Source organism: Balaenoptera acutorostrata, chromosome 11 (genome assembly GCF_949987535.1).
Source record: "Balaenoptera acutorostrata chromosome 11, mBalAcu1.1, whole genome shotgun sequence".
Classification (NCBI taxonomy): Eukaryota; Metazoa; Chordata; class Mammalia; order Artiodactyla; family Balaenopteridae; genus Balaenoptera; species Balaenoptera acutorostrata.
The window spans coordinates 95,316,529-95,340,559 of record NC_080074.1 but is presented as its reverse complement, the minus strand read 5'-3'; the positions used below and the strand labels follow the sequence as shown (position 1 = coordinate 95,340,559).

General features: G+C 41.4%; 1 protein-coding gene and 1 pseudogene across 1 annotated transcript in view; both read right to left on the bottom strand.

Annotated features, from left to right (window-relative positions):
* The window catches only part of PLBD1 (phospholipase B domain containing 1), a 70,472-nt gene extending 47,056 nt beyond the window's left edge, over positions 1-23,416 (bottom strand). The window contains exons 1-2 of the mRNA XM_007196159.3: positions 21,784-23,416; positions 2,350-2,569 (exon numbers count right to left, since the gene is read on the bottom strand). Coding sequence (XP_007196221.3) covers positions 2,350-2,569; positions 21,784-21,886 — 323 coding nt within the window. The 5' untranslated portion in view covers positions 21,887-23,416. The remainder of the gene's footprint in view (positions 1-2,349; positions 2,570-21,783) is intronic.
* LOC102997767 (hyaluronan synthase 2-like) lies at positions 5,243-7,179 on the bottom strand (annotated as a pseudogene).
* Positions 23,417-24,031: the final 615 nt, after the last annotated feature.

The window sequence follows — 24,031 nt, the reverse complement described above, 5'->3', positions numbered from 1 at the left end:
GCTCTTCTGCCTTGCTTCAGAGAATGCTGGATACCTTTGCTCGGAGGGAGCCCCACTGCCTCTCTGCTCAGTTGAGACAGTGCACGGGGTGCCTATTGCTACAGTCTTTCCTGGGTGGCGCCTTGGGTCTGAGAGTCTCAATCACGTGAATTCTTCCAGCCTCCCCTCTGCCCTATCTCCCTGCCAGAGCTCTTGTCTCTGTGAGCCCTGATTCTTTACTCCCTTTGGCATTTCTCCTTCCTCCAAATTAAACTCTTGGGCAACAGAATGTGTAGTAAGCCTTCACCTCCTAGACCATATCAGAAGAGGAAGGCAGGAAACTGGTAACCACCTCTGTCTCTTCCCTCTTCCCCAACCCATTGCCAGGGGTCTGTTTTAAGCTTGCCGGGTCACATCCCACTATTCTGAGCTTTGAGTGAAGCACGGAGCAGAGCCTTTGAATGCATGCTGATTCAGAAATTCCCCTACGTATTGGACTTTTCAGCAATGCAGTCAGAATGACAGCCTCTGAAAAGCAGCTTCTGGGAAATGCCCTTCTAAAGATGGTTTTGGTTGTATTTCTTCCTTTCTTTTTTTTTTTTTACATAGTAGCATTTATTTATTTAGCCACACAGCTTGTGGTCATGGATAAAGGAACTCAAGGATAGGTCAGTACTTTATATTATGAATAAGGCAGAAATGATAAAGCTACTTCCCAAAGTGAGATGTTAAAACTTAGGTTTTGGGCTTCCCTGGTTGCACAGTGGTTAAGAATCTGCCTGCCAATGCAGGGGACACGGGTTCGAGCCCTGGTCTGGGAAGATCCCACATGCCGCGGAGCAGCTGGGCCCGTGAGCCAGGATTACTGAGCCTGCGCGTCTGGAGCCTGTGCTCCACAACAAGAGAGGCCGCGATAGTGAGAGGCCCGCGCACTGTGATGAAGAGTGGCCCCCACTTGCCACAACTGGAGAAAGCCCTCGCACAGAAATGAAGACCCAACACAGCCATAAATGAATAAATAAATAAAATAAAATTTAAAAAACTTAGGTTTTCCTGAGACATAAGAATAACAGAAGGGTCACTTTTGTCAGAAGTCTCCTCGGTCACACTCCCTGAGCTCTCTAGTAGCAATGCCAAAGTCCAAGGAAGACAAGCTTAGGCTCTCAACATTCAATCTATGTTAGCATCTCTAACACAGATTAGAGATGCTCCACTCAAGTTACATAGCTTCCCTTAATAACTCATTTTATCTTATGCATGACTTCATTGAATATATTTATGTTCACACAACTTCAATCTGAACTATTTCTCCAAACTTGCAACTCAATTTAAAGAATGCAATCAGAAACCAGTGGATCCCGAAATAAAGATTTGTAGGGGAAAAGAAAAAGTTCAGATTTTTACATGTTGAATACAGTTTTAAACATGTTTTTTAAATCGTATTTAGTTTATAAAGTTTTCTACATCTCCAAATTGAGAGTCCCCTATTAAGGGGACTTGTATGGTAAGGTAAAAATTTGGTATAAAAACAAAACCAGGAATTTTTAGTTTAAATTTTAAAAAAGAGCAGCCAGAGTCCAGTAATTAGTCATTCAACATTTGATATAATTGCCAGTACTCAGAAACAGATTAAGATCAGCACTGCATTTACTATGACTAAGATGGTAACAGTGCAAAATAAGGTTTGGTTAAACTGCACTCAACAATCTAGGTCACAGAGCATAAAAGAAGAAAGCCACGTCCTCAAGACATTTTATATCAAAGGAAGAATGAGGCTTGTTTAAATGAGTTGCAACTTTCCTTTCCTCAAAGATCTGTTCTCTAAAAAGGATGAGTCATGATTGCATTATTATAAGTACATTTTTTGTTATTTCCATAAGACAAGGGAAGAACACAAGAATTAAATAACAATAGAATTGGAAAGAACATTCATGTTAGACATTAAAATTTCAATTTAAAATCTTCGCCCACTTGAAAATATTGTTCTAAGATGGTTGAAAATAAATGCTCTTACATTTTATTTTTATTTTTAATTAATCTTCTCTGTTTGTGGTCCTCAAAGAGCCACTCCACCTCCATTTGCTTTCTACCCGACAATAAATGACTAGTAAGATGAAATGGCTTAGCAGTCTTTTAAAAGAGTTTCATGAGAGGGAAAGATTTAAAAATGTGTCACAATTGGGGGCTTTGCTCCTTCTAGGCAGGTATGACTACAGGTTCAAATGTAATTCTGATAATCTTTCTATCATATGAGAAAGACCATGGCAACTTTTCAATTCTAGCGTACAATGCCAGGAAGAAAAAACCACTGTTGGGCAAAGAAAGGGACAGAGGTTGCCTGGCAGTTCTCCACCACGACTGGGTACTTACGGGGCAGTGAGGTAACCCTCCAAAAAGCCGGCTGCAAACATGACGATCTCATTGCTCAGGGATTGAGAACCGTACCCCGCTCTGATCTCCAGGATGCCCCAGCCTGTGGTTTTCACAGAGTTATTGTAAAAGCCATAGGCATCCCCATTCCTGTCTAGGACATTTTTGACTTGTATTCTCTTCTCAGTAGGCATCCAGTATGCAGTTGCATAGTAGACCCCTGGAAAAAAAGAAAAAGGAATAATGATAGGATGTCATTGAACTGAATTGCTGATAACATTTTTTTTTCTATGTAACCAACAATTCCAGCACATTTGCTTTTAAAGAGTTCTGTTCTATTACAACAGAATTGGGAAATCTGCCACACTATAGTTTGTCCTTGTTACAAGTGGGAAAAAACCAGAGCCTTGACCACGGGGGATGAGCCTAGAGCACAAAGAACCAGGTCAAAGGTAGGGGCGTAGTTGGAGCATCAAAGAGGTGGATCTAAGTGCTTCATCCTTAGAGACAGGATTCTGGGCAAGGCAGGAGCTGGAGCTCTCACCCACCTTGTCATTCAACCAAGAATAGGGTTCATATCCCTGGTCTGCAACCCTTTCCATCCCCTTCAATAGTTGGGCCAAAGCATCCATATTCTCTCACTTTCTATCCTATCTCTCCTGTTTAATTCTTTTTTTTTCCTTATCAAAAATATCTTATTTACAAAAAAATTCAATTATACTGTACATCCTATACTGGAAATACATTGAATAATTGCTAGAATAAATATAGGCAATTAATTCAATGTTTTATGAGAATGAGAGAATTTGACATTTGAATGTTATCAAAGCTTAAGTTAGAACATAAATAGTCAAAAAGGCAAACTCAAGTTTTAGACTCATTTAATGGCGTGGTCTGTTTGTTTCTCACAAGCATTCCAATCAGTGAGAGTCTAAGTTGTAGAACATTATGTAACTTTTTGTACTCTGAGGGTAGAATGTGCAGTTTTTTCTTAAGCAGGATGGATGGAATATACGTATCTGCATAAAAAGGAAGCAGAAAGGCAAGAAACACATGGTTGAATACTTCTCCACATTTATGCTTCATCACAATACTTTTTATGCAACTCTTCATGTGTTCAATTGTGTTTTTAAACACAGGTCTACACAGCACCAGCTACAAGGCAAGATGGGTCATGTCAAAAGTCAAACTGGGGCTTCCCTGGTGGCGCAGTGGTTGAGAATCTGCCTGCCAATGTAGGGGACACGGGTTCGAGCCCTGGTCTGGGAGGATCCCACATGCCGCGGAGCAACTAAGCCCGTGAGCCACAATTACTGAGCCTGCGCGTCTGGAGCCTGTGCTCCGCAACAAGAGAGGCCACGACAGTGAGAGGCCCGCGCACCGCGATGAAGAGTGGCCCCCGCTTGCCGCAACTAGAGAAAGCCCTCGCGCAGAAATGAAGACCCAACACAGCCATAAATAAATAAATAGACAAATACTTTAAAAAAAAAAAAAAAAGTCAAACTGGATAACTGAGACCCCAGAGTAACTAAATTAACAAGGCTGAGGATACCTGGTCCATCAATTTTTTATGTGCCAATTCTTGATATAACTATTAAACCTTGATATCATGTCTACTATGTAAACACATTTATGTAGGCCAGAACAGAAGAGATGAAGCAATTATCTGTATAATTCAGAAAAAATCTTCCCTAGAAAGTTAAAGAGGACATGTGGAGCTTGACTCTGCCAGTTTTGAATCTGTATGCCAGTTTTGAATCTGTAGCCTTATTATAATTTATCCCACTCACCCATATAAACCTCATACTAACATGTAAAGTGAACTGACAAGCTGGAAAAAAAAAAGGTAGGTAAAGTATGTTCAATATATAGACAGGATCCAGTGAACACAGGTCACAGAACAAAATGATGAACTGCTTTGTATTTGTCCAAATTGTACAGATAATTTTTCCCACTTTCCTTTTTATGTAGCCTGGGAAAACACTGTGAGAATCTCCAAAGACTATCTTTAATACTCAGATTTTGTCCACTGCTGGATTACTAGTGTTTTCTTTTGAGAACTAGCATCCTCTTTTTTTTCAGTCTTATGAAAAAATTGTACTTTTCTACCTCTTTGGCCTTGATTTTCAGTGACTTCTTTTTTGTACACATAAGTATGAATTTCTACTCACGAAGTGTGACATGTATATTGGCCTTTTCTAAAGAAATGAAAAAAAGTTAAAATATTGAAAGTTTAAATAGTTTTTCACAGAAACAAACTATTCAATTTTAAAGGGAGAGACAGAGAGAAACATTTTATTCTCTCTATCATGAACAACATCAGTCAACCAAGCTTCACATTTTGGGTAGAAATTTTTTAAGTATGAATTTTTTCAGAACCTATTTTATTTAAAAAAAAAAAGGAGAACAGGTGTATTTTGGCAGAGAAGTAGAATATAAAATATACAAAATTTGTTTCAAAATTGGCATACAAAATTTTAAAACACAGTACAATTATATAAAAATACAGCACAGACAACGGCCTGTAAAATGTCCTTCGGCATTTCATTTGAACAGAAAACCCTTTCTTAAAAAAAAATTAGCTATCAACACAGTCCATAAGTTAGGTTGTATATGTTGAAAGAACTTTTCCTTGAGTCTCCAAAATCCTCTTCTTCCATGGTTACCCACATAAAGCATGACTAGTGAGGTATATAGGGCAAAACACTGTTAGGCGGATGTACAATAAGGAAGAAGTGCATAAACAAAGAATTCTTCCCATTTTCATAGGAGTATCAGATTAAATGTGAGCTCTTCTTCTTCATGTATCATTTTACTTGGGCAGAATTAAAATAAACCCATACAAATGTCTTTGTTCAAGTCCCAGCAGCAGTGATGTGTCCCTTTGGTGGCATTATCTGATGCCACAATACCGCACAGTCCCTAGAGGAACTAAGGTTCTGTGTGTGTCTGCATCTGTAACTGCAAACATCACATGTAAGATCATACATTAAGCACCATGTCATACCGTTGTCCCTTCTTCCGCCTGCCACAGTTTTGGAGGAGAATCACATACAGTGTCAAAAACATGACCCAACAGCTTGCATAGAGCAATGTTCCAACAATTAAAGCTGCCTTGTTTGGATTCTGAGAATGGCTTTTTAGATTCCTTATAAATGGTGAAAATCACACCACCCAGGAGGATTGTATACCAAACTGATACTGGAATGAGTCCTATGAAATTATCAATGGATTTCCTTCCAGATGTGCCCCACCCAGCTTTGTTGATCGTTGCAACTGCAAACATCTTGGCGGGAAGTAAACTTGACATGTATAACATTGAGTAGAGGGACATGAAGACCATGATGATATTTCCTCTAAGGCAGCTGGCAGAAGATGATTTTATGAGACCCACTAACTGGACAGTTAACAAGAAATGGAGGATGTTCCAAATTTCACTCCTGTAGAAGAGCTGGATTACTGTGGCAATGAGAAAGAAAGGGAAGAACCCAGGGATGACTGCTTCATAGGTCATCCGCAAGTGATGTTTATGAAACCACATGGCATTGTACAGTCACTCTCGGAAGTAGGACTTGCTCCAACTGGTCTGCTGGTTTAACCATCTGAGACATCCCTTAGGTGTTTCAGTAAGGCATTTGGATCGAGCTGTGTATTTTGTTGCATAGCCCAGGCTCAGCACTCAGTTTGTTAGATGCCTGTCATCTCCAAAACTACAATGGCTGCCCATAAATTTTTTTTAAATTATTTATTTGTTTATTATTTATTTTTGGCTCACGCCGTGTCTTTAGTTGCGGCATGCGGGATCCTTGTTGCAGCATGCATGTGGGATCTAGCTCCCCAACCAGAGACAGAACCCGGGCCCCCTGCATTGGGAGCACAGAGTCCTACCCACTGGACCACCAGGGAAGTCCCCTGCCCATAAATTTTTGATTGTACCAGTCTTCCACAAATTCATGCAGTAAGGAGTTTCTGTACATTCCCAGAGGTCCACTAATGCACTGGACACATCCAAAATAAGACTGACAGGCCCTTTCTATGTTAAAAGCCATCCAGTATCTCACACTGCTGAGGAAGGTGATCCAGGAAACATACTTGTTTAAAATCTGGACATCTCCCCTGACATCTCCAACCATGGGATCTTCTTCTAAAACTTTTACCATCTCCACTGTTGAGGCAGGGTCAAGCATGGTGTCTGAATCACAAACCTGTACATAATCCACACTTCGTCCCAGTGCTCTGAAAGCCGTGTACATGACTTCTCTTATCCACCCCATTTTTGCATGATGCAAATACTCTTGTTGGGTAAGACCAACTGGGTGACATGTTGTGAGCTTTCTTTATGTGACTCATCTGTCTCACCAGGACCCTTCGTGTGGAAGTTGTTCTTCCAGATATAAGTGGCTGATTTGTCCCTGCCCATGACTTCACTGAAGATGTCCATCATGTAAAGGTCATCTTCTGAGTTTCCATCTATGACCATGACAACCTTAATTCCAGGGTAGGTTAGCCTTTTCACAGATTGCAAACATTTCTGTAAGTAGTCTGGATCTTCTTGATATACAGCAATGCAAAGAGCAACAGTTCTGTTCAACTTAATGGGGGCTTCTAGAGATTTTTTCACTTTTCGGCGCTCCAAAAGGCAAACAGGCTTTGGATGAGGAGGTGTGATGCTAAAAAGGCACCATATAGTCCAAAAGAGAAATAGTAATTATCTTTTTGGATAAATTGGTAGCCAAAAATATATGCATTTGTGATTCCAAGGAGGAGAGAAACTTCAAAAAGCGTGGTTCCAATTATTCTCAGGATACATAGAAACCTCTTACAATACATTTTGTTCATTGAATCCTAATGCCACGTGAATTTCTGAAAGAATTTGACCTTGGTGCCCACTTATTCTTAAAGCTCTTTCCTCCCATGGCCTCTGGAACAACAATCTCTCCTGAGTCACCTCCTCCTTTGCTTGCCTTTTCCTATTTCTCCCATGGGTTCCTCTTTCTCTTTACACCCAAGAGCACAACGGATAACACCTTCCGGATGATTCCATCAGCACTAGAAATTAAAAATATCCAAAACAAAATTCATATTCTCTCCCAATCCATCCTCCATCCTCTGCTTTCTAGCTCTGTGATCTTTCAGCCTGAAACCCAAGTCCATCCAGGTCTCCTCTCTCCTGCATAACTCATGTTTAATCAAAACCTCCTGGGCTTCCCTGGTGGTGCAATGGTTAAGAATCCACCTGCCAATGCAGGGGACACGGGTTCGAGCCCCAGTCTGGGAAGATCCCACATGCCGCGGAGCAGCTAAGCCCGTGCACCACAACTACTGAGCCTGCGCTCTAGAGCCCGCGAGCCACAACTACTGAAGCCTGTTCGCCTAGAGCCCGGGCTCTGCAACAAGAGAAGCCACCGCAACGAGAAGCCTGTGCACCTCAACGAAGAGTAGCCCCTGCTTGCCGCAACTAAAGAAAGCCTGCACACAGCAACGAAGACCCAACACAGCCAAAAATAAAAAATAAAATAAAATAAATTAAAAAACAAACAAACACGGGCTTCCCTGGTGGCGCAGTGGTTGAGAATCTGCCTGCTAATGCAGGGGACACGGGTTCGAGCCCTGGTCTGGGAAGATCCCACATGCCGCGGAGCGGCTGGGCCTGTGAGCCACAATTACTGAGCCTGCGCGTCTGGAGCCTGTGCCCCGCAACGGGAGGGGCCGCAATAGTGAAAGGCCCGCGCACCGCGATGAAGAGCGGTCCCCGCACCGCGATGAAGAGTGGCCCCCACTTGCCGCAACTAGAGAAAGCCCTCGCACGAACCGAAGACCCAACACAGCCAAAAATAAATAAATAAATAAATAAATAAAGTAGCTATAAAATTAAAAAAAAAAAAATTCTAAAAAAAACAAACAAACAAACAAACAAAAACCTCGTAAATATCTCTACCACTAGTAAGTGCCTCTTTAGCTCTACATTTCTATGCTAGTTTTGGTAACACAACTAGTCTGAACTATGAAGAGGCTTTTGTTCCAGGTCTCTCTGACCTTTAATCCATTCTTTTTTTTTTTTTTTATCCTTATAAAAGACTTCTACAGACAAGTTTATTGACCTAGATGGAACATTTTAGAAAAACATTTTCTAAATGTTTACTGTAATGTATATTTAAATTTCCAAATGATAGTTAACCCAGGATTTTACAACTAAGCCTAGAATTTTGTTACCAAATGTAATAAAAAGCTTTTAAAACCCTTTAACAATCAATGGTATAAGTTTCACATTCTCCTGAATATATAAATTTGGTATACTTCACTTCTACTGATAATAATCCATTCTTCATACTTTGCCAGAGTGACCTTTCTAAAATGCAAAACTGATTTGTTTACTTAATTACCCCAAATCTTCAATGGCTTCTACTTCCTAGAATTAAAATTCTTTGACTTACCCTCTTGGCATTCATGACCTGGTTTCTGCCTGCCTATCTAGTTTCATCCACCACTCCATGCACTTTGTGATCTCGAAACCATTGCACACACAGCTCTCCAACCTGCCATGAGCTGGTCCAGCACCTCTGACTTTGCATATGCTGTTTCCTATGTCTGAGATTTTCTCTCTTGTTAAATACCTAGCAATCTCAAAATTGCTTTTTAAGACTCAGGAAGCAACACCCCCTTTGTAGGGACTGACTTGCTCTACAAGCTCCATGTACTTTGAAAGCAGGTCTTCTTCCAGTTTTATCACATTGTAATGTAATTTATATGTCTGCCCCTGCCCCTAGCCTATGAACTCGAGGCCAGAGATGGTTTCCTCAGCACTTGATATGGTGTCTGACCCACAACAGGTGGTCAATAAACATCTATGAAAGGAAGGAAGACTTAGGAAGAGAGAGAAGAGAAAAAAGAAGAAATGAAGAAAAGAAATGGTATGTAGTGCATTTATTTCTCTGCCTAAGAAACCACTGTACAGCTGCTCAGGTTAAAGACAAACATATTAAGGTCATCAAAGAGGTGGGAGGAGGCCAGAATGACTCAGATTCTAGGCTGTAACTCAGTGGATGGTTGTTGTATCATCACTGAGAGAGGGAGCAGATGGGAAACAGGTCTGGGAGGGAATATGAGTTTAGTTTTGGACACACTAAGTTTTTAGTGGTTAAGATACTATAAAGCTCAGATTAAATATTTATATATGGTTATCTATTTTCCACATTCAAAACGGACTCAGTATTTTATCTTTTTTGATGCAAAGATTGTCTATGAAATGAGCACTAAAATTAGAAACTTAATACTAGAGCATCGTGGCACCTTGGCCCAAGAGGGTGATACACTGGGACTTGGTCAAGCTATGCTAATCAGCTAATGCTGATTATGAGCCTTAAAGAATGATCTTGAGTGGGAAAGTCAATTTATTCTGAACTGAGTCATGACCATATTGGTGGGCTTTCTTTAAAAACGGTAAAGTGGAAGTAATGACATTGATAAACATAGGCAGGCGCAGAATACTTGCCAACAGGCTCCTGGTGATGAATGAGTCTAATTGTTACTAAGTCAATTGACCACAGTTGGACAACTGTGGGCATCATCCATAGTTATGTCCTTTCTTCTCCTCCCAAATATAATAAGTATGTTTTCCAAACTGATTTTGGGACACAAATGCCACAGCCTCAGCCCCTCCCCAACTTTTCTCATGCTTTCTCTCCCCCCCTCACCTCCAGTGAGCTTTGTAGGAAATGAAAAAGGGTGGCTGTTTCACTGTTACTGGTACTACCTACTTTCCTGACCACAAATAATAAACTTCTGTAAATCTGTGCTTTTTTGACACTCATGTGCCGCCATGCATGGAAAAAAAAAAACTTCTACCCAGTCCTCAAGAGAATTCAATGAGAAAAATTTACTGCTAACACACTGACCAATTTAGCAAATGCTTTGAGAATTAAGCCAAAATCTGAGTTTCTCCTGCTACACCTAATTGATGTCCTCCATTCCTCAATGTTTTCTCCATGTATCAACTCTTCCTGGTTGCCCAGTCCCATGCTTTTTTCTGATTTTCTTAAATCCTCGAATAATTTAAGCCTTATGCTTTTCTATTTTTTAAAAAAATCTCCATGTTGTGAGGCGAATGGTGTGGAAAGGGTAATAGCAAAAAGGTAGAAAAATATCACATAATTCTAATCTCAGTCTAGCTCGATACAAGCTCTGTGAAGGCAGGGGCCACTTCTGCTTATGACCCTATATCCTCGGAGTGCTGTAGCTGGCACAGTAATGTTTCTGTGATGAATCTAGTTTAATTGTGTGGTTCTTGACCCAAAAGTGAAATTTATCTGAACATTCACAGAAGTTAATCTAAAATAACTCAAGTCATTATGTCTTCAAGCTTGGGTAAGGAGCCTAGAGGACGTTCAGATGCCCAAGGGGCAAGGGCCATGTGTTGATATTTTTTCTAGGGTCATGAAAATGAAAATGAGATTTAAACTTTTTTTTTTTTTTGGCTGTGTTGGGCCTTCATTGCTCTGCGCGGGCTTTCTCTAGTTGTGGCGAGCGGGAGCTACTCTTCGCTGCGGTGCATAGGCTTCTTATTGTGGTGGCTTCTCTTGTTGTGGAGCACAGGCTCTAGAGTGCAGGCTCAGTAGTTGTGGCTCATGGGCTTAGCTGCTCCGTGGCATGTGGGATCTTCCCAGACCAGGGATCAAACCTGTGTCCCCTGCATTGGCAGGAGGATTCTTAACCACTGCACCATCAGGGAAGTCCCAGATTTAAACATTTTTAACATCAACATCCTTAGAATCAATGCACTTGATAAATATTTGTTGAATGAATGGGAATATTACTTTCTAAAAACAGAGTATTTTTCTTCTATAAATAAAGATGAAAGAGGTCCCATCATTTTCCTATTTCTCTCTAAAAACCCAAAAACCCAAATAGAATTTCTTTTATTTACCTGTTTATTCTAATATTTTCTATGAGTTAATTGTTTTCAGTTGAAAAAAAATTCCTAACCCTGTCTTAGAATTTGTAAAATAATCACAAGTGGCCTAAATCACTCTTTCCCATATTTGGAACCTAAGTTTGCTAGTACCTCATTTATGAAAGAGGAAGTAGTTTTCAACCCTGAGCAATACAATTTTTGCCTGATATAGTCAGTCAGAGAAAAAAAGAAACATGAGAGAGCAGAGGCAGAATATGTCAGAGAAAAATATAAAAACAATAAAATTGCAACTTAATCTATCCAGATTGGTTTTAGCTAATAATTTACTTACTGTGATCCTTGAATTGCTTTTCTCTTTTATGCTCCATGAGCATGGTCATTCAGCATCCCTCTGTGTACCTTGGCTTTGCACCTTTCCTTCTTCGAAAGGGCTTTCAGTAAACTGATACCTGGTTTTTAGATTTGCTTTGTCTCTTCATCAGAGTCACTAAGAAAATAACTGATTCATGAATAATCAACCTCTAGGCAGCAAAACTGTAAGTAGGTATTTTAGCTCTCACTCCCTCCAGAAATCAGAGCCGGGGATTGTTGATGAAAGGAGAATTATTTGGGGAACTGCTCCCAGAGAACAGGAGTAGGGGGCCAGGAGAGTGAAACAGGGAGGGAGGGAAAGCAGGAGGGTGCACTTTGAGATGGTCCAAGGAGGTGTGCAGAATAAGCCTCTGAAGATCCCATCCCAGGGACGGAAGAGGGAGCACTTATCCAACTGCTCCCATCCCACATAGGTCAAAGGGAGTGTTAAATGAAGTATTAAATCCTTCACTCTCAGGTCTGCACATGCTCCAGTGCTAAACAGTTATGATTTCGGAGGAGCTCTGAGGTAGAAAGCAGGGGGCTCCTGCAGTCTGGCTGAGGTGAGGTGCCTCAGCTTATATACGAGAAACTAGAATAAAAGGCAGGTGAGAAGATGTGAGGTGGGATGAATAATGTGCCTGATACACAAGGCAGGTTGAAAGGGATTAGTTTAAAAAAAAAAAAAAGAGCTTCAAGGAAACAAAATACTAATACATAAAAATGATGGAGATTTGCTTGGCTCTGGAATGATCTCTTTTCCTTCATCTCCTAAAAATGTACCTGTTCTTCATTGCTGGCTTAAATCAGAGTTCTTGCCAAAAGTCTTATCAACAGAAAGTCAACTTTGCCCCATTCTGATTTGGCACTCAGCTCACCGCTCATCTAGATCACTCTTTAGTTATATGTATTTGTGTGTATTTGGTCCAATAAATTTCATTACAAACTTCTTTTTTTTTTTTTAAATTTATTTATTTATTTTTGGCTGCATTGGGTCTTCATTGCTGCGCGCAGGCTTTCTCTAGTTGCGGAGAGCGGGAGCTACTCTTTGTTGTGGTGCGCGGGCTTTTCACTGAGGTGGCTTCTCTTGTTGTGGAGCACGGGCTCTAGGTGTGTGGGCTTCAGTATTTGTGGCACGCGGGCTCAGTAGTTGTGGCTCGTGGGCTCTAGAGTGCAGGCTTAGTAGTTGTTGCGCACAGGCTTAGTTGCTCCGCAGCATGTGGAATCTTCCCGGCCCAGGGCTCAAACCCGTGTCCCCTGCATTGGCAGGCAGATTCTTAACCACTGCACCACCAGGGAAGTCCTACAAACTTCTTAAGAATGAGGGGTAGCATCTTAAATCTCATTGTATTGGCTCCTTTGGGCTTAACACAATGCTTTATTAAATGGCCACCTAAATCCCCAACTTTCACACTGGCTAGAAGGTCACCGGAGACAGATTCACATCACATCTACAGTATATTAATTCTTAATTTCTAATTGCAAATTAGAATTTTGATATCTTAGGTCTGGTTTGAGTAACTCGACACTACCTTATGTTGGAATTGTAGCTGTGTGTCCAAGGCTGAAGGACAAATTTCAGAGCAAGCCTGTCTCTCTCAATCAAGAGACTTTCACAATTTTCCCCAAGAAGATGATAACATATCTGTTGTCTATACAGACATAGAGTTTCAAATTTTAGACTCCAGTTTCCTCATAATTTCACTACCTCTATTAGTTTCATTTTTTAACCACATTAAGTAAATTCCTGTTTCACAGTAGTACAAAAAACCTACATAATAACATTATTAATACATTTTCTAGCCACATCTTAAAGCCAAATTATCAAAAGATTGTGAAATATAAGTTGTAGGAGCAACTGGAATCTTCTCTATTAAAAAAAAAGGTGAAACAAACGCATTTTAAAAAGAAACTCTTAAAATGTTAAACAAAATTAATCCCTTAGATTCATTCCATTATTGTTGCTACTACATTTTTTGCTATTTCAATAGTTAATGCTTTGAAATTTGTAATCCAACAAAACAATACAGGTGACAAAAGTAAAAATAATGTCTAAATAAGTGTGAAAACTAAAGTTTCTATTTTGCACGTCAGAAGCAAGACCCAAGATTAAGTTCACGTGATAAACAGTTAATATATTATGGAAAGTAAATCACCATGAAATAGTTACTTAAAATGTTCTACCTCAATTTCAATACTGAAGGAAGATCTTTTAAATTTTCTTCCAGAGAAAGTTTTTGATCTTTGCTATCAGATTCAGGACCAGGAAACAAAATTTAATAATAAAGATTCATAAGTACTTCTCCCAGAAATTCTTCTGGAACTTATCTATTTGAAAAAAATTTTTTTGCTAAGGTCTAATCAATAAACGTGGTGTTATGCTTGTCTTTGCCCTGTCAAAGTCTATAATAAATGTTCAGTCAAAATATTTGTATGTTAGTCTTTATGAGAGAACCTCCCTAAATTTTCTCAAAATATTCCAAACTCCATGTGTCCCAAACTAAAGTCACCCTGTTCCCAGTCCTCAAATAAGTGCCTTTTCCTTTAGTTCTCACCTTGATGAAGGCAAGAAACATCCACCACTTTGATCTGGAAGTCATCCCTCCTGGCCATTTACCAAGTCCTCAGGCTTTTATCTATTTCCTTTTCTTCCCTATGTATCACTTTAGTTGAGGCTCTTCCCGTTTCTGGAACTTATCTTGTATACATTCTTATAAGCACACTAGCATAGAGCTTGGATTGGTTCAAGATGGTGGAGTAGAAGGACATGCACTCACCCCTTCTTGCAAGAGCACCGGAATCACAACTAACTGCTGAACAACATCAACAGGAAGTCGCTGGAACCAACCAAAAAAGATATCCACATCCAGAGACAAAGGAGAAGCCACAATGAGATGGTAGGAGGGGCGCAATCATGATAAAATCAGATCTCATAACCACTGGGTGGGCAACTCACAAACTGTAGATCAATTATACCACAGAAGTCCACCCACTGGAGTGAAGGTTCTTAGCCCCATGTCAGGCTTCCCAACCTGGGGATACAGAGAATCTGACTTTGAAGGCCAGCAGAATTTGATTGCAGGACTTTCACAGGACTGGGGGAAACAGAGACTCCACTCTTGGAGGGCACACATAAAGTCCTGTGTGCATTAGCACCCAGGAGAAAGGAGCAGTGACCCCATAGGAGACTGAACCAGACCTACCTGCTAGTGTTGGAGGGTCTCCTGGGGGGGGGGCAGGGGTGGGATGGCTGTGGCTCATCACAGGGACAAGGACACTGGCACTGACAACAGCACTTCTTGGAAATACTCATTGGCATGAGCCCTCCCGGAGACTGCCATTAGCCACAGCAAACAGCCTGTAGGCTCCAGTGCTGGGTTGCCTCAGGCCAAACAACCAAGAGGGAAGGAACACAGCCACATCCATCAACAGACAAGTGGACTAAAGTTTTACTGAGCACATCCCTGCCCACAAGCGCAAGACCCCATAAGGTTAACAGCTGATCTTTCAGCAGAAACTCTGCAAGCCAGAAGGAAGTGGCAGGACATATTTAAAGTGATGAAAGGGAAAAACCTACAATCAAGATTACTCTACCCAGCAAGGATCTCATTCAGATTCAACAGAGAAGTTAAAACCTTTACAGACAAGCAAAAGCTAAGAGAATTCAGCATCACCAAACCAACTTTACAACAAATGCTAAAGGAACTTCTCTAGGCAGGAAACATAAGAGAAGGAAAAGACCTACAATAACAAACCCAAAACAATTAAGAAAATGGTAATAGGAACATACATATGGATAATTACCTTAAATGTAAATGGATTAAATGCTCCAACCAAAAGACACAGACTGGCTGAATGGATACAAAAACAAGACCCATATATATGCTGTCTACAAGAGACCCACTTCAGACCTAGGGACACAGAGACTGAAAGTGAGTGGATGGAAAAAGATATTCCATGCAAATGGAAATCAAAAGAAAGCTGCAGTAGCAATTCTCATATCAGACAAAATAGACTTTAAAATAAAGACTATTACAAGAGACAAAGAAGGACACTACATAATGATCAAGGGAACATAGACGCAAATATCCTCAACAAAATACTAGCAATTCAAATGCACAATACATTAAAAGGATCATACACCACAATCAAGTGAGATTTATCCCAGGGAATGCAAGGATTTTTCAATATCTGCAAATCAATCAGTGTGATACACCACATTAACAAATTGAAGAAAAACCATATGATCATCTCAATAGATGCAGAAAAGGCTTTTGATAAAAATTCAATATCCATTTACAATAAAAACTCTCCAGAAAGTGGGCATAGAGGGAACCTACCTCAACATAATAAGGCCATATATGACAAACCCATAGTTAACATCATACTCAACAGTGTAAAGCGGAAAGCATTTCCTCTAAGACCGGGAACAAGACAAGGATGTCCACTCTCACCACTTTTATTCAACATAGTTTTGGAAGTCCTAGCTGCAGCAATCAGAGAAGAAAAAGAAATAAAAGGAATCCAAATTGGAAAAGACGTTAAACTGTCACTGTTTGCAGATGACATGATACTATGCATAGAAAATCCTAAAGACACTACCAGAAAACTACTAGAGCTCATCAATGAATTTGGTAAAGCTGTAGGTTACAAAATTAATACACAGAAATCTGTTGCATTTCTATACACTAACAATGAAAGACAAATTCAAGAAACAATCCCATTTACCATCACATCAAAAAGAATAAAATACCTAGGAATAAACCTACCTAAGGAGGCTAAAGACCTGTACTCTGAAAACTATAAGATGCTGATGCAAGAAATTGAAGACGACACCAACAGATGGAAAGATATACCGTGTTCTTGGATTGGAAGAATCAATATTGTCCAGATGACTATACTACCCAAGGCAATCTACAGATTTATTGCAATCCCTATCAAATTACCAATGGCATTTTTCACAGAACTAGAACAAAAAGTCTTAAAATTTGTATGGAGACTCAAAAGACCCCGAATAGCCAAAACAATCTTGAGAAAGAAAAACGGAGCTGGAGGAATCAGGCTTCCTGACTTCAGACTACACTACAAAGCTATAGTCATCAAAACAATATGGTACTGGCACAAAAACAGACATATAGATCAATGGAGCAGGAGAGAAAGCCCAGAAATAAACCTATGCATCTATGGTCAATTAATCTATGACAAAGGAGGCAAGACTATACAGTGGTGGAAAGACAGTCTCTTCAACAAATGGTGCTGGGACAACTGGACAGCTACATGTAAAAAAATAAAATCAGATCATTCTTTAACACCATACAAAAAAGTAAGCTCAAAATGGATTAAAGACCTAAATGTGAGACCAAACACTATAAAACTCCTAGAGGAAAACACAGGCAGAACACTCTCTGACATAAATTGCAGCAATATCTTTTTCGATCCATCTCCCAGAGTAATGGGAATAAAAACAAGAATAAACAAATGAGATCTAATTAAATTCAAAAGCTTTTGCACAGCAAAGAAAACCATAAACACAATGAAAAGGCAACCCACAGAATGGGAGAAAATGTTTGCAAATGATGTGACCAACAAGGGATTAGTCTCCAAAATATACAAACAGCTCATGTGGCTTAATATCATCAAAACAAACAACCCAATCAAAAAATGGGCAGAAGACCTAAATAGACATTTCTCCAAAGAAGACATACAGATGGCCAAGAGGCACATGAAAAGATGTTCAACATCGTGAATTTTTAGAGAAATGCAAATCAAAACTACAGTGAGATATCACCTCACACCAGTCAAAATGGCTATTATCAAAAAGCCCACAAACAATAAATGCTGGAGAGGGTGTAGAGAGAAGGGAACCCTCCTGCACTGTTGGTGGGAATGTAAATTGGTACAGCCGCTATGGAGAACAGTATGGAGGTTTCTTAAAAAACTAAAAATAGAGCTACCATATGATCCTGCAATCCCACTCTTGGGCATATATCCACAGAAAAACATGGTTCGAAAGTATACATGCACCCCAATGTTCATTGCAGCACTGTTTACAATAGCCAAGATGTGGAAGCAACCTAAATGTCCATCAACAGAGGAATGGATAAAGAAGATGTGGTACATATATACAGTGGAATATTACTCACCCATTAAAAAGAATGAAATAATGCCATTTGCAGCAACATGGATGGACCTAGAGATTGTCATACTGAGTGAAGTAAGTCACACAGAGAAAGAGAAATATTGTATGATATCGCTTATATGCGGAATGTAAAAAGAAATGATACAAATGAACTTATTTACAGAACAGAAACAAACTCATAAACTTAGAGAATGAAGTTATGGTTACCAGAGGGTAAGGGTGGAGGGAAGGGATAGTGAGGGTGTTTGGTTTTGACATATACACACAGCTATATTTAAAACCAGTAACCAGCCAGGACCTACCATATAGCACAGGGAACTCTGCTCAATGTTATGTGGCAGCCTGGATGGGGGGGCAGTTAGGGGGAGAGTGGATACGTGTATGGCTGAGTCACTTTGCTGTGCACCTGAAACTGTCACAACATTGTTAATCAGCTATACTCCAATATAAAATAAAAAGTTCAAAAAAAAAGATACCACATTAAAAAAAAAAAAGCTAGTATAGAAAGAGCACAAGAAAATGTTTGAGTTCACACAGAGCACTGTCTTCTTTTGGGTCTAAAACACTAAGACAATGGGGATGAGCTGTAGGAAGACTTAGTGAGTCTCAGAAAGACAGAAAAGTGTTGGGAAATTCTAAAGCAGCCATGGTTAATAAAATTTGCACTTTGGCAAAAATAGTCAAGATGATTTCAGACAGTTATAACCCAGGAAAGTGTTTTCTGAAACAGCTGCTTAATGTGCTGGTATGGACCCCAACTCCCTGAAATGTTAGGCCATGATTAAGAAAAAATTCTGTTTTTATACCAAGTTATTACTTCACAGAACATGTATTATCATCAGCAATCCTTTTGCCTTATCAAGAGATCCATGATGCCTTTTCAGAGAAAAGTAACTCCAATGGCTGGTCAATTACATAGCCCCTACTATGTGCCAGGTACTGTTCCTCACAACAAACTTATGATATAGATATTATTATAATACCCATTTTACAGATGAGGAAATTGAGGCATGGAGAGGTTAGATAATTGACCGAAGGTCATGTGGTTAGTAAGTATTGGAGCCAGGATTCAAACATAGGCAGTCTGGCTCTACGGCTTCTGTCTTGGAATTCCATCACATCTCTCTAATACTTGACTTCCAAGAATGAAGACCTGCCGTAGAAAGAGTGAACATATGGAGCAACTTCCTCAGGGAATCTGGAAATAAGAAAGTTCTCAGAGATAAAGGATCAATTGAGATTGGCCTCAGCCATAGGTCTGCTACATCAGTTAAGGAGACTGAACAACTCCCAGGACTGTAAACGCCTCATAAAGGGACAGCCACATAAAGGGATTAGCCTCTTTAGAGAGGCAATCTGTTAGTTTCACGTGGCACTGGTGAGTCATGGGAGAGTGGAAAAGGAGTTGGTGACCAGGTTTTTGGGCAAGCAGTGTCTGGTAAGGAGGACCCATGGGCTGACTGAAGTGTCCAGTCCTAGTGAGACGCAGATGAATCAGGCCCCCAGCCTGAGAATCCCTGATATTCTTTTATCCTGTGTAGTCTGACTGCAGTGAGGATGTGCCTGGAGCAGGCTGCACAAATAACCAGTCTGATAAAAATGAACAACAAGTAGTGTTTTGATGAATAGACGTGTGTTTATCAGGACAAATCAGCTTCCTTGTATCTGATCAGCTCTGGAGAACTGGAAAGAATGAATTTCTGGAGTCTAGCCCTGCAAGTCCCAGGGCCAGATCTGGAACCAGTTTTACCAAGGCACATGCCACCTTACGAGTCTCTTGGCAACCAACCCATCTCTTTCCCTGGTGACAACCTGACTGCACTATACGTACGACTTAGAAAAACTGGTAATTCCCTGGTGGTCCAGTGGTTAGAACTCTGAGCTTTCACTGCCAAGGGCTCGAGTTAAATCCCAGGTAGGAGCTGCAAGCTATGCGGCAAAAAAAAAAAAAAAAAAAAGAAAAGAAAAGAAAAATTATACAAGACATCCTAAAAACACATGTGGGGCTTGAAAGTCTGGAAAGATAAAGGCAATGCGATTATATGTCTGAAGTCTATAATAGTTTGAAATATATGGCTAGGATGAATTGGTAGTTGTTTGCCGATTTCTAGAATAATGAAACTACAACGTAACTTTCAAAAATTAAAGAAGTTGGCTTTGGATAAAGAGGTGTATGTTAGCAGATATAAAATTCATTCCAGGGGGTTGAAAATACAATCTCTTTAGTGTTTATCGGGCACTTGTTAAATGCTGAGTACTGAGCTGGGCATTTCAGAGAGAACATGGAAAGCAAGGGGTAGCAAAGGCCCCATTTTCTGCCCAAAAGTTGTTGGCAGTCCAGCAGTTGAGGGTAAGACAAAGACCCCAAAAGCTGCACTAGAAAACAGGTTAATATGGGTGGAACAAAGGAAACAGAGATCGCATCTTTTGAGACAGTCGGTGTGGGCATCACCAGCCATTCCTCAATGCCATGATAAGGCATCTTTCTGGATTGCTGGGCACAGTGCCATCAGGATCAGTTGCAGCAGAAGTGCCCTCACTCTTTGCCTTGACTCCCTCCACCTGGCGTGGCTTCAGCTTCTTATTTGGGGAACTCAGTTTAAGAAGCTGTTTCTTGTAGGCTGATATTTTCTTGAATAAACAGTGCCCCATCTTCAGAAAAACAACATCTCCACCTCACTCCTCAGGCTGCCCCCTCACATCTACAGAAACATTGAAAACAATCCCAATAATCCAAAAGAAGAACAGAAAAGGGAGAGAAGATTCCGCCAGCACTCCAGACACAGAAGCCATTTCCATTTCCAGGGCGCTCCCTAGCCTGTCCCAGGTGTGTCCTAATGAGCAGTCTCAATGGGCTAAAAGGTGGCACGGGCTCCACCACCTCCAGAATGTGCAGGCAAATCACAGGTCAGGAGCCTGGGATTGGTCACTTCTGAGCTCAGAAGCCCAGGCAGCTTCAAAGACTGGAAAGATTTAAGAATGATAAGTGGGCAAGTTGCGAAAGCAAAGGCCTTGAAATCTGGTGACTGCACACACTTGTTGATGGAAGTTGGAGGAACAATAACCAGCAGGTGCTTTTAGGAAGGGGTCGCTCTCCCGAACCCCACCCTAGTCTTGCACAAGGTCAGCACAGAAAAGGGATTAGGAAATAAAATGAAACGAATCCTCTCTTAATATTACTTTTCAAGTCTTTCAGGTTTTTTTTTTTTTACTTAATCTTGGTTTTATTCATTGGGAGTGAAAGTGACAAAGACCAAACTTTTTTTTTTTTTTTTTGAGGCAAAGGGTCAGTGTCAATACCTGTAGGGATAAAACCTTTTTAAAACCTGTTTTACTAAGAGGGGAGTAGTCAAGTAAATGGCATTTTGCATTTCAGCTCTGCCTTCATTGGCTGTGTATCTTTATGCAAATTACTGAAATCTCTCAGTCTCAAACTTTCTCATCTGTATTATGGGGATAATAAGCCTACTTGGGATTGTAGTGAGCATTATATGAAAGAACACAAATCCTTCCGCACACTGCCTGGCACATAGCAAGCTGACAATACCAGGCTGCACTTCTCATCATTTTAAACCAAAGTCATTGTCAATTAAGGCAAAAAAAAAAAAAAAAAAAAAAAAAAAAAGGAAAGTGGCATTCCGGGATCATACCTCTCTATGGTGCGAATAAATATATTCAGATGTCCTTTGGCTGACGCTTTTAGGACCAGCCAAGGCTCAGCAAAGCCAAGAGTCGTGCAGGAGCGAACCGATTTGTCTGCCAAGAATTCTGGCCAGCACTTCTTAAGTTCGCAGAAGCACACACCCTATGCCCTCGTCTGGGGCCATCCCCGAGCTCCAGCAGGGCTGGAGCAACCCCGGCAGAAGCGCGTTCCTTGGCGCCCACCCAGAAGCCAGACGGACACACCCGCGGGAAGTAAACTTGACCGGACTCTGGAGCTCACCGAGCGGCGCGGGCCAGCGGGGAGCGCGCGGGCGTCCAGGGACCCTCCCGGCGCCCCCCGCCCGGGCTGCCCGCGGGGCGCGCTGCTCACCTGCCAGGCCCGGCGGCACCACGGCGGCCAGCAGCAGCAGCAGCAGCAGCGGGACCGGCGGCGAGGGCAGCCCGAGGCTCCCGTCCGGGCTGCGGCGGGACATCGCTCGGCGGCCGCGATCTCCGCTCGGCTGGACCAGGCGGCTGTTGGCAGAGCGGTTCTGCGGCCGGTAGCGGGGCGCAGCGATGCAGAGTTTGGGGCGTCCTTAACTTTCCTCTCTCATGAGCCCGGTCTGTTTGGGGCTTTTAGAGGCGAGGAAGCCTCACGTGGCCTTGAGGACAACCTTCGCCCTGTTGGGTCCCAGTCGGGGAAGGGCGGGTCCTTTCTGACCCTCTAGCGCCCTGTGGGCAGGGCTGGGACAGTTCCCCTCCTGCACTTCTGGGACCTGCCGAGGCTACGTGCTGCTTTCTCCTCACTCCTCGGGAGGTTTGGCGGCCCAGTTCATGTCCACACCGCTAGCCTCTAGGGCCGGCCACTCGTCTGCAGCAGCTGGGAGGAGACCCCCTGGGCCGTGGAGAAATGCATACCCCTGCCTACACGCAGCTCCGATTCTTCGCCATTCTGGAGAGGTCTTCACTGGTTCTTCTAACTCCAGGATTAGTGCCCTTCCATCTCAGGCTGTTTAACCTAAATCCATTGGCTGCGGCTCAAGACTTTGGATCGTTTGCTTTTCTCTTCATTGGCTGGATCCACCACTGGCGAGTGATTCAGACGGGTCTGAAACCAGATATATCCCCAAAACCCCTGTGAAGTCCCCATTTCTGTGCAGGATCAGTTGAAAGTGACATTGTGAAGTAGGCAAAACTATGCCTTGGGTAACACTGTGAAGTTGGCAGAGGGTGTCCTAGGTGACATTATGAAGTAGGCAAAAGGCATTTTATTTATTCAGTAAGCATCTGTTGAGCCCACCTTTTGTGTCAGGTACCAGTGATATAAAGACCATTAACAGCATGTCTATGACAGGCAAGCAGGGATAAAACTGTATAAATAAACAGGTACTGGAAGCTGGCGTTATTGCTGCAATAGAGATCTGCTTAAGGGTCGGTGAGGGAACCCAGCTGGGGGCCGAGACACCCCCTTCTTCTCCATCTTTCTTCCAAGCTTAACTGAAGTGTTAATGGGAAGGGGGGGAAAGAGGCACATTTCCTAGAAAGGGAAACACATTTGTAATCGCTAGAAAAGGTACAGAACAATTACATCAAATCTCTGTGCAAAATGTTAAACACGAATCCTAAGTCATAATTTTGTTTGGTGACAACACCTATCACAGTACTTGGATGATAATATCATGTAATGAATAGACATGAATGAAGGAACTGAGGACACTGTAAAAATTGCAATGTCCATTTTTCTTCAAGTTAGAAAATAAAAGTGAAGGAAAATTATGAACATTTTGATTGTGCCTTGTCGGGAAGAGAACTACATTAGGACATTCAAGGAAGTCAGAAAGTAAGTCAGAAAGAGAAAAACAAATATTGTATTTTAACGCATACATGTGGAATCTAGAAAAATGGTACAGATGAACTGGTTTGCAAGGCAGAAATAGAGACACAGTTGTAGAGAACAAACGTATAGACACCAAGGGGGGAAAGCGGGGTGGTGGTGGTGGGATGAATTGGGAGATTGGGATTGACATGTATACACACCAATATGTATAAAATAGATAATAAAAAAATTTAAAAAAGGATGTTGTGCCACCCCAAATATTTCAGTCATGCTACCCTTCACCACCCTCCTTCACCTTATAACCCTTCCAATCCAAGAAGCAAGTGGCTGGATGCAATCATGTGTAAGAATGCCTGATGCGAACTATGAGAGACACTCATTCATCTATTATTTAGTCATCAAATATTTGCTGACTTCCACGTTCCAGGCACAGAACAGTAAACAGGACAAAGTCCCTGCCCTCACAGAGCTTGCATTCTAGTGGAAGCAAGTTATACATGTAAACAAATTAAGTGGATCAGGGTTTATCAGCCTCAGTGCCGTGACATTTTGGACCATGCAATTCTTTGTTGTGGGTGTGGTCCTATGCATCCTCTGGTCTTTATCCACTGGAACCTCCCTCTAAGTTGGGACTATCAGAAACGTCTTCAGACACTGCCACACGTTCCCCTAGGGAGCAAAATTGCCCTCAGTTGAGAATCACTGAATTCGAGGATGATAAATCTTGCCTTCTTTAAATTGTCAGTTTACATATCCAGGAGGGAGATGAACAGCTAAACTCAGCAAAGCTGACAGGAGGGGG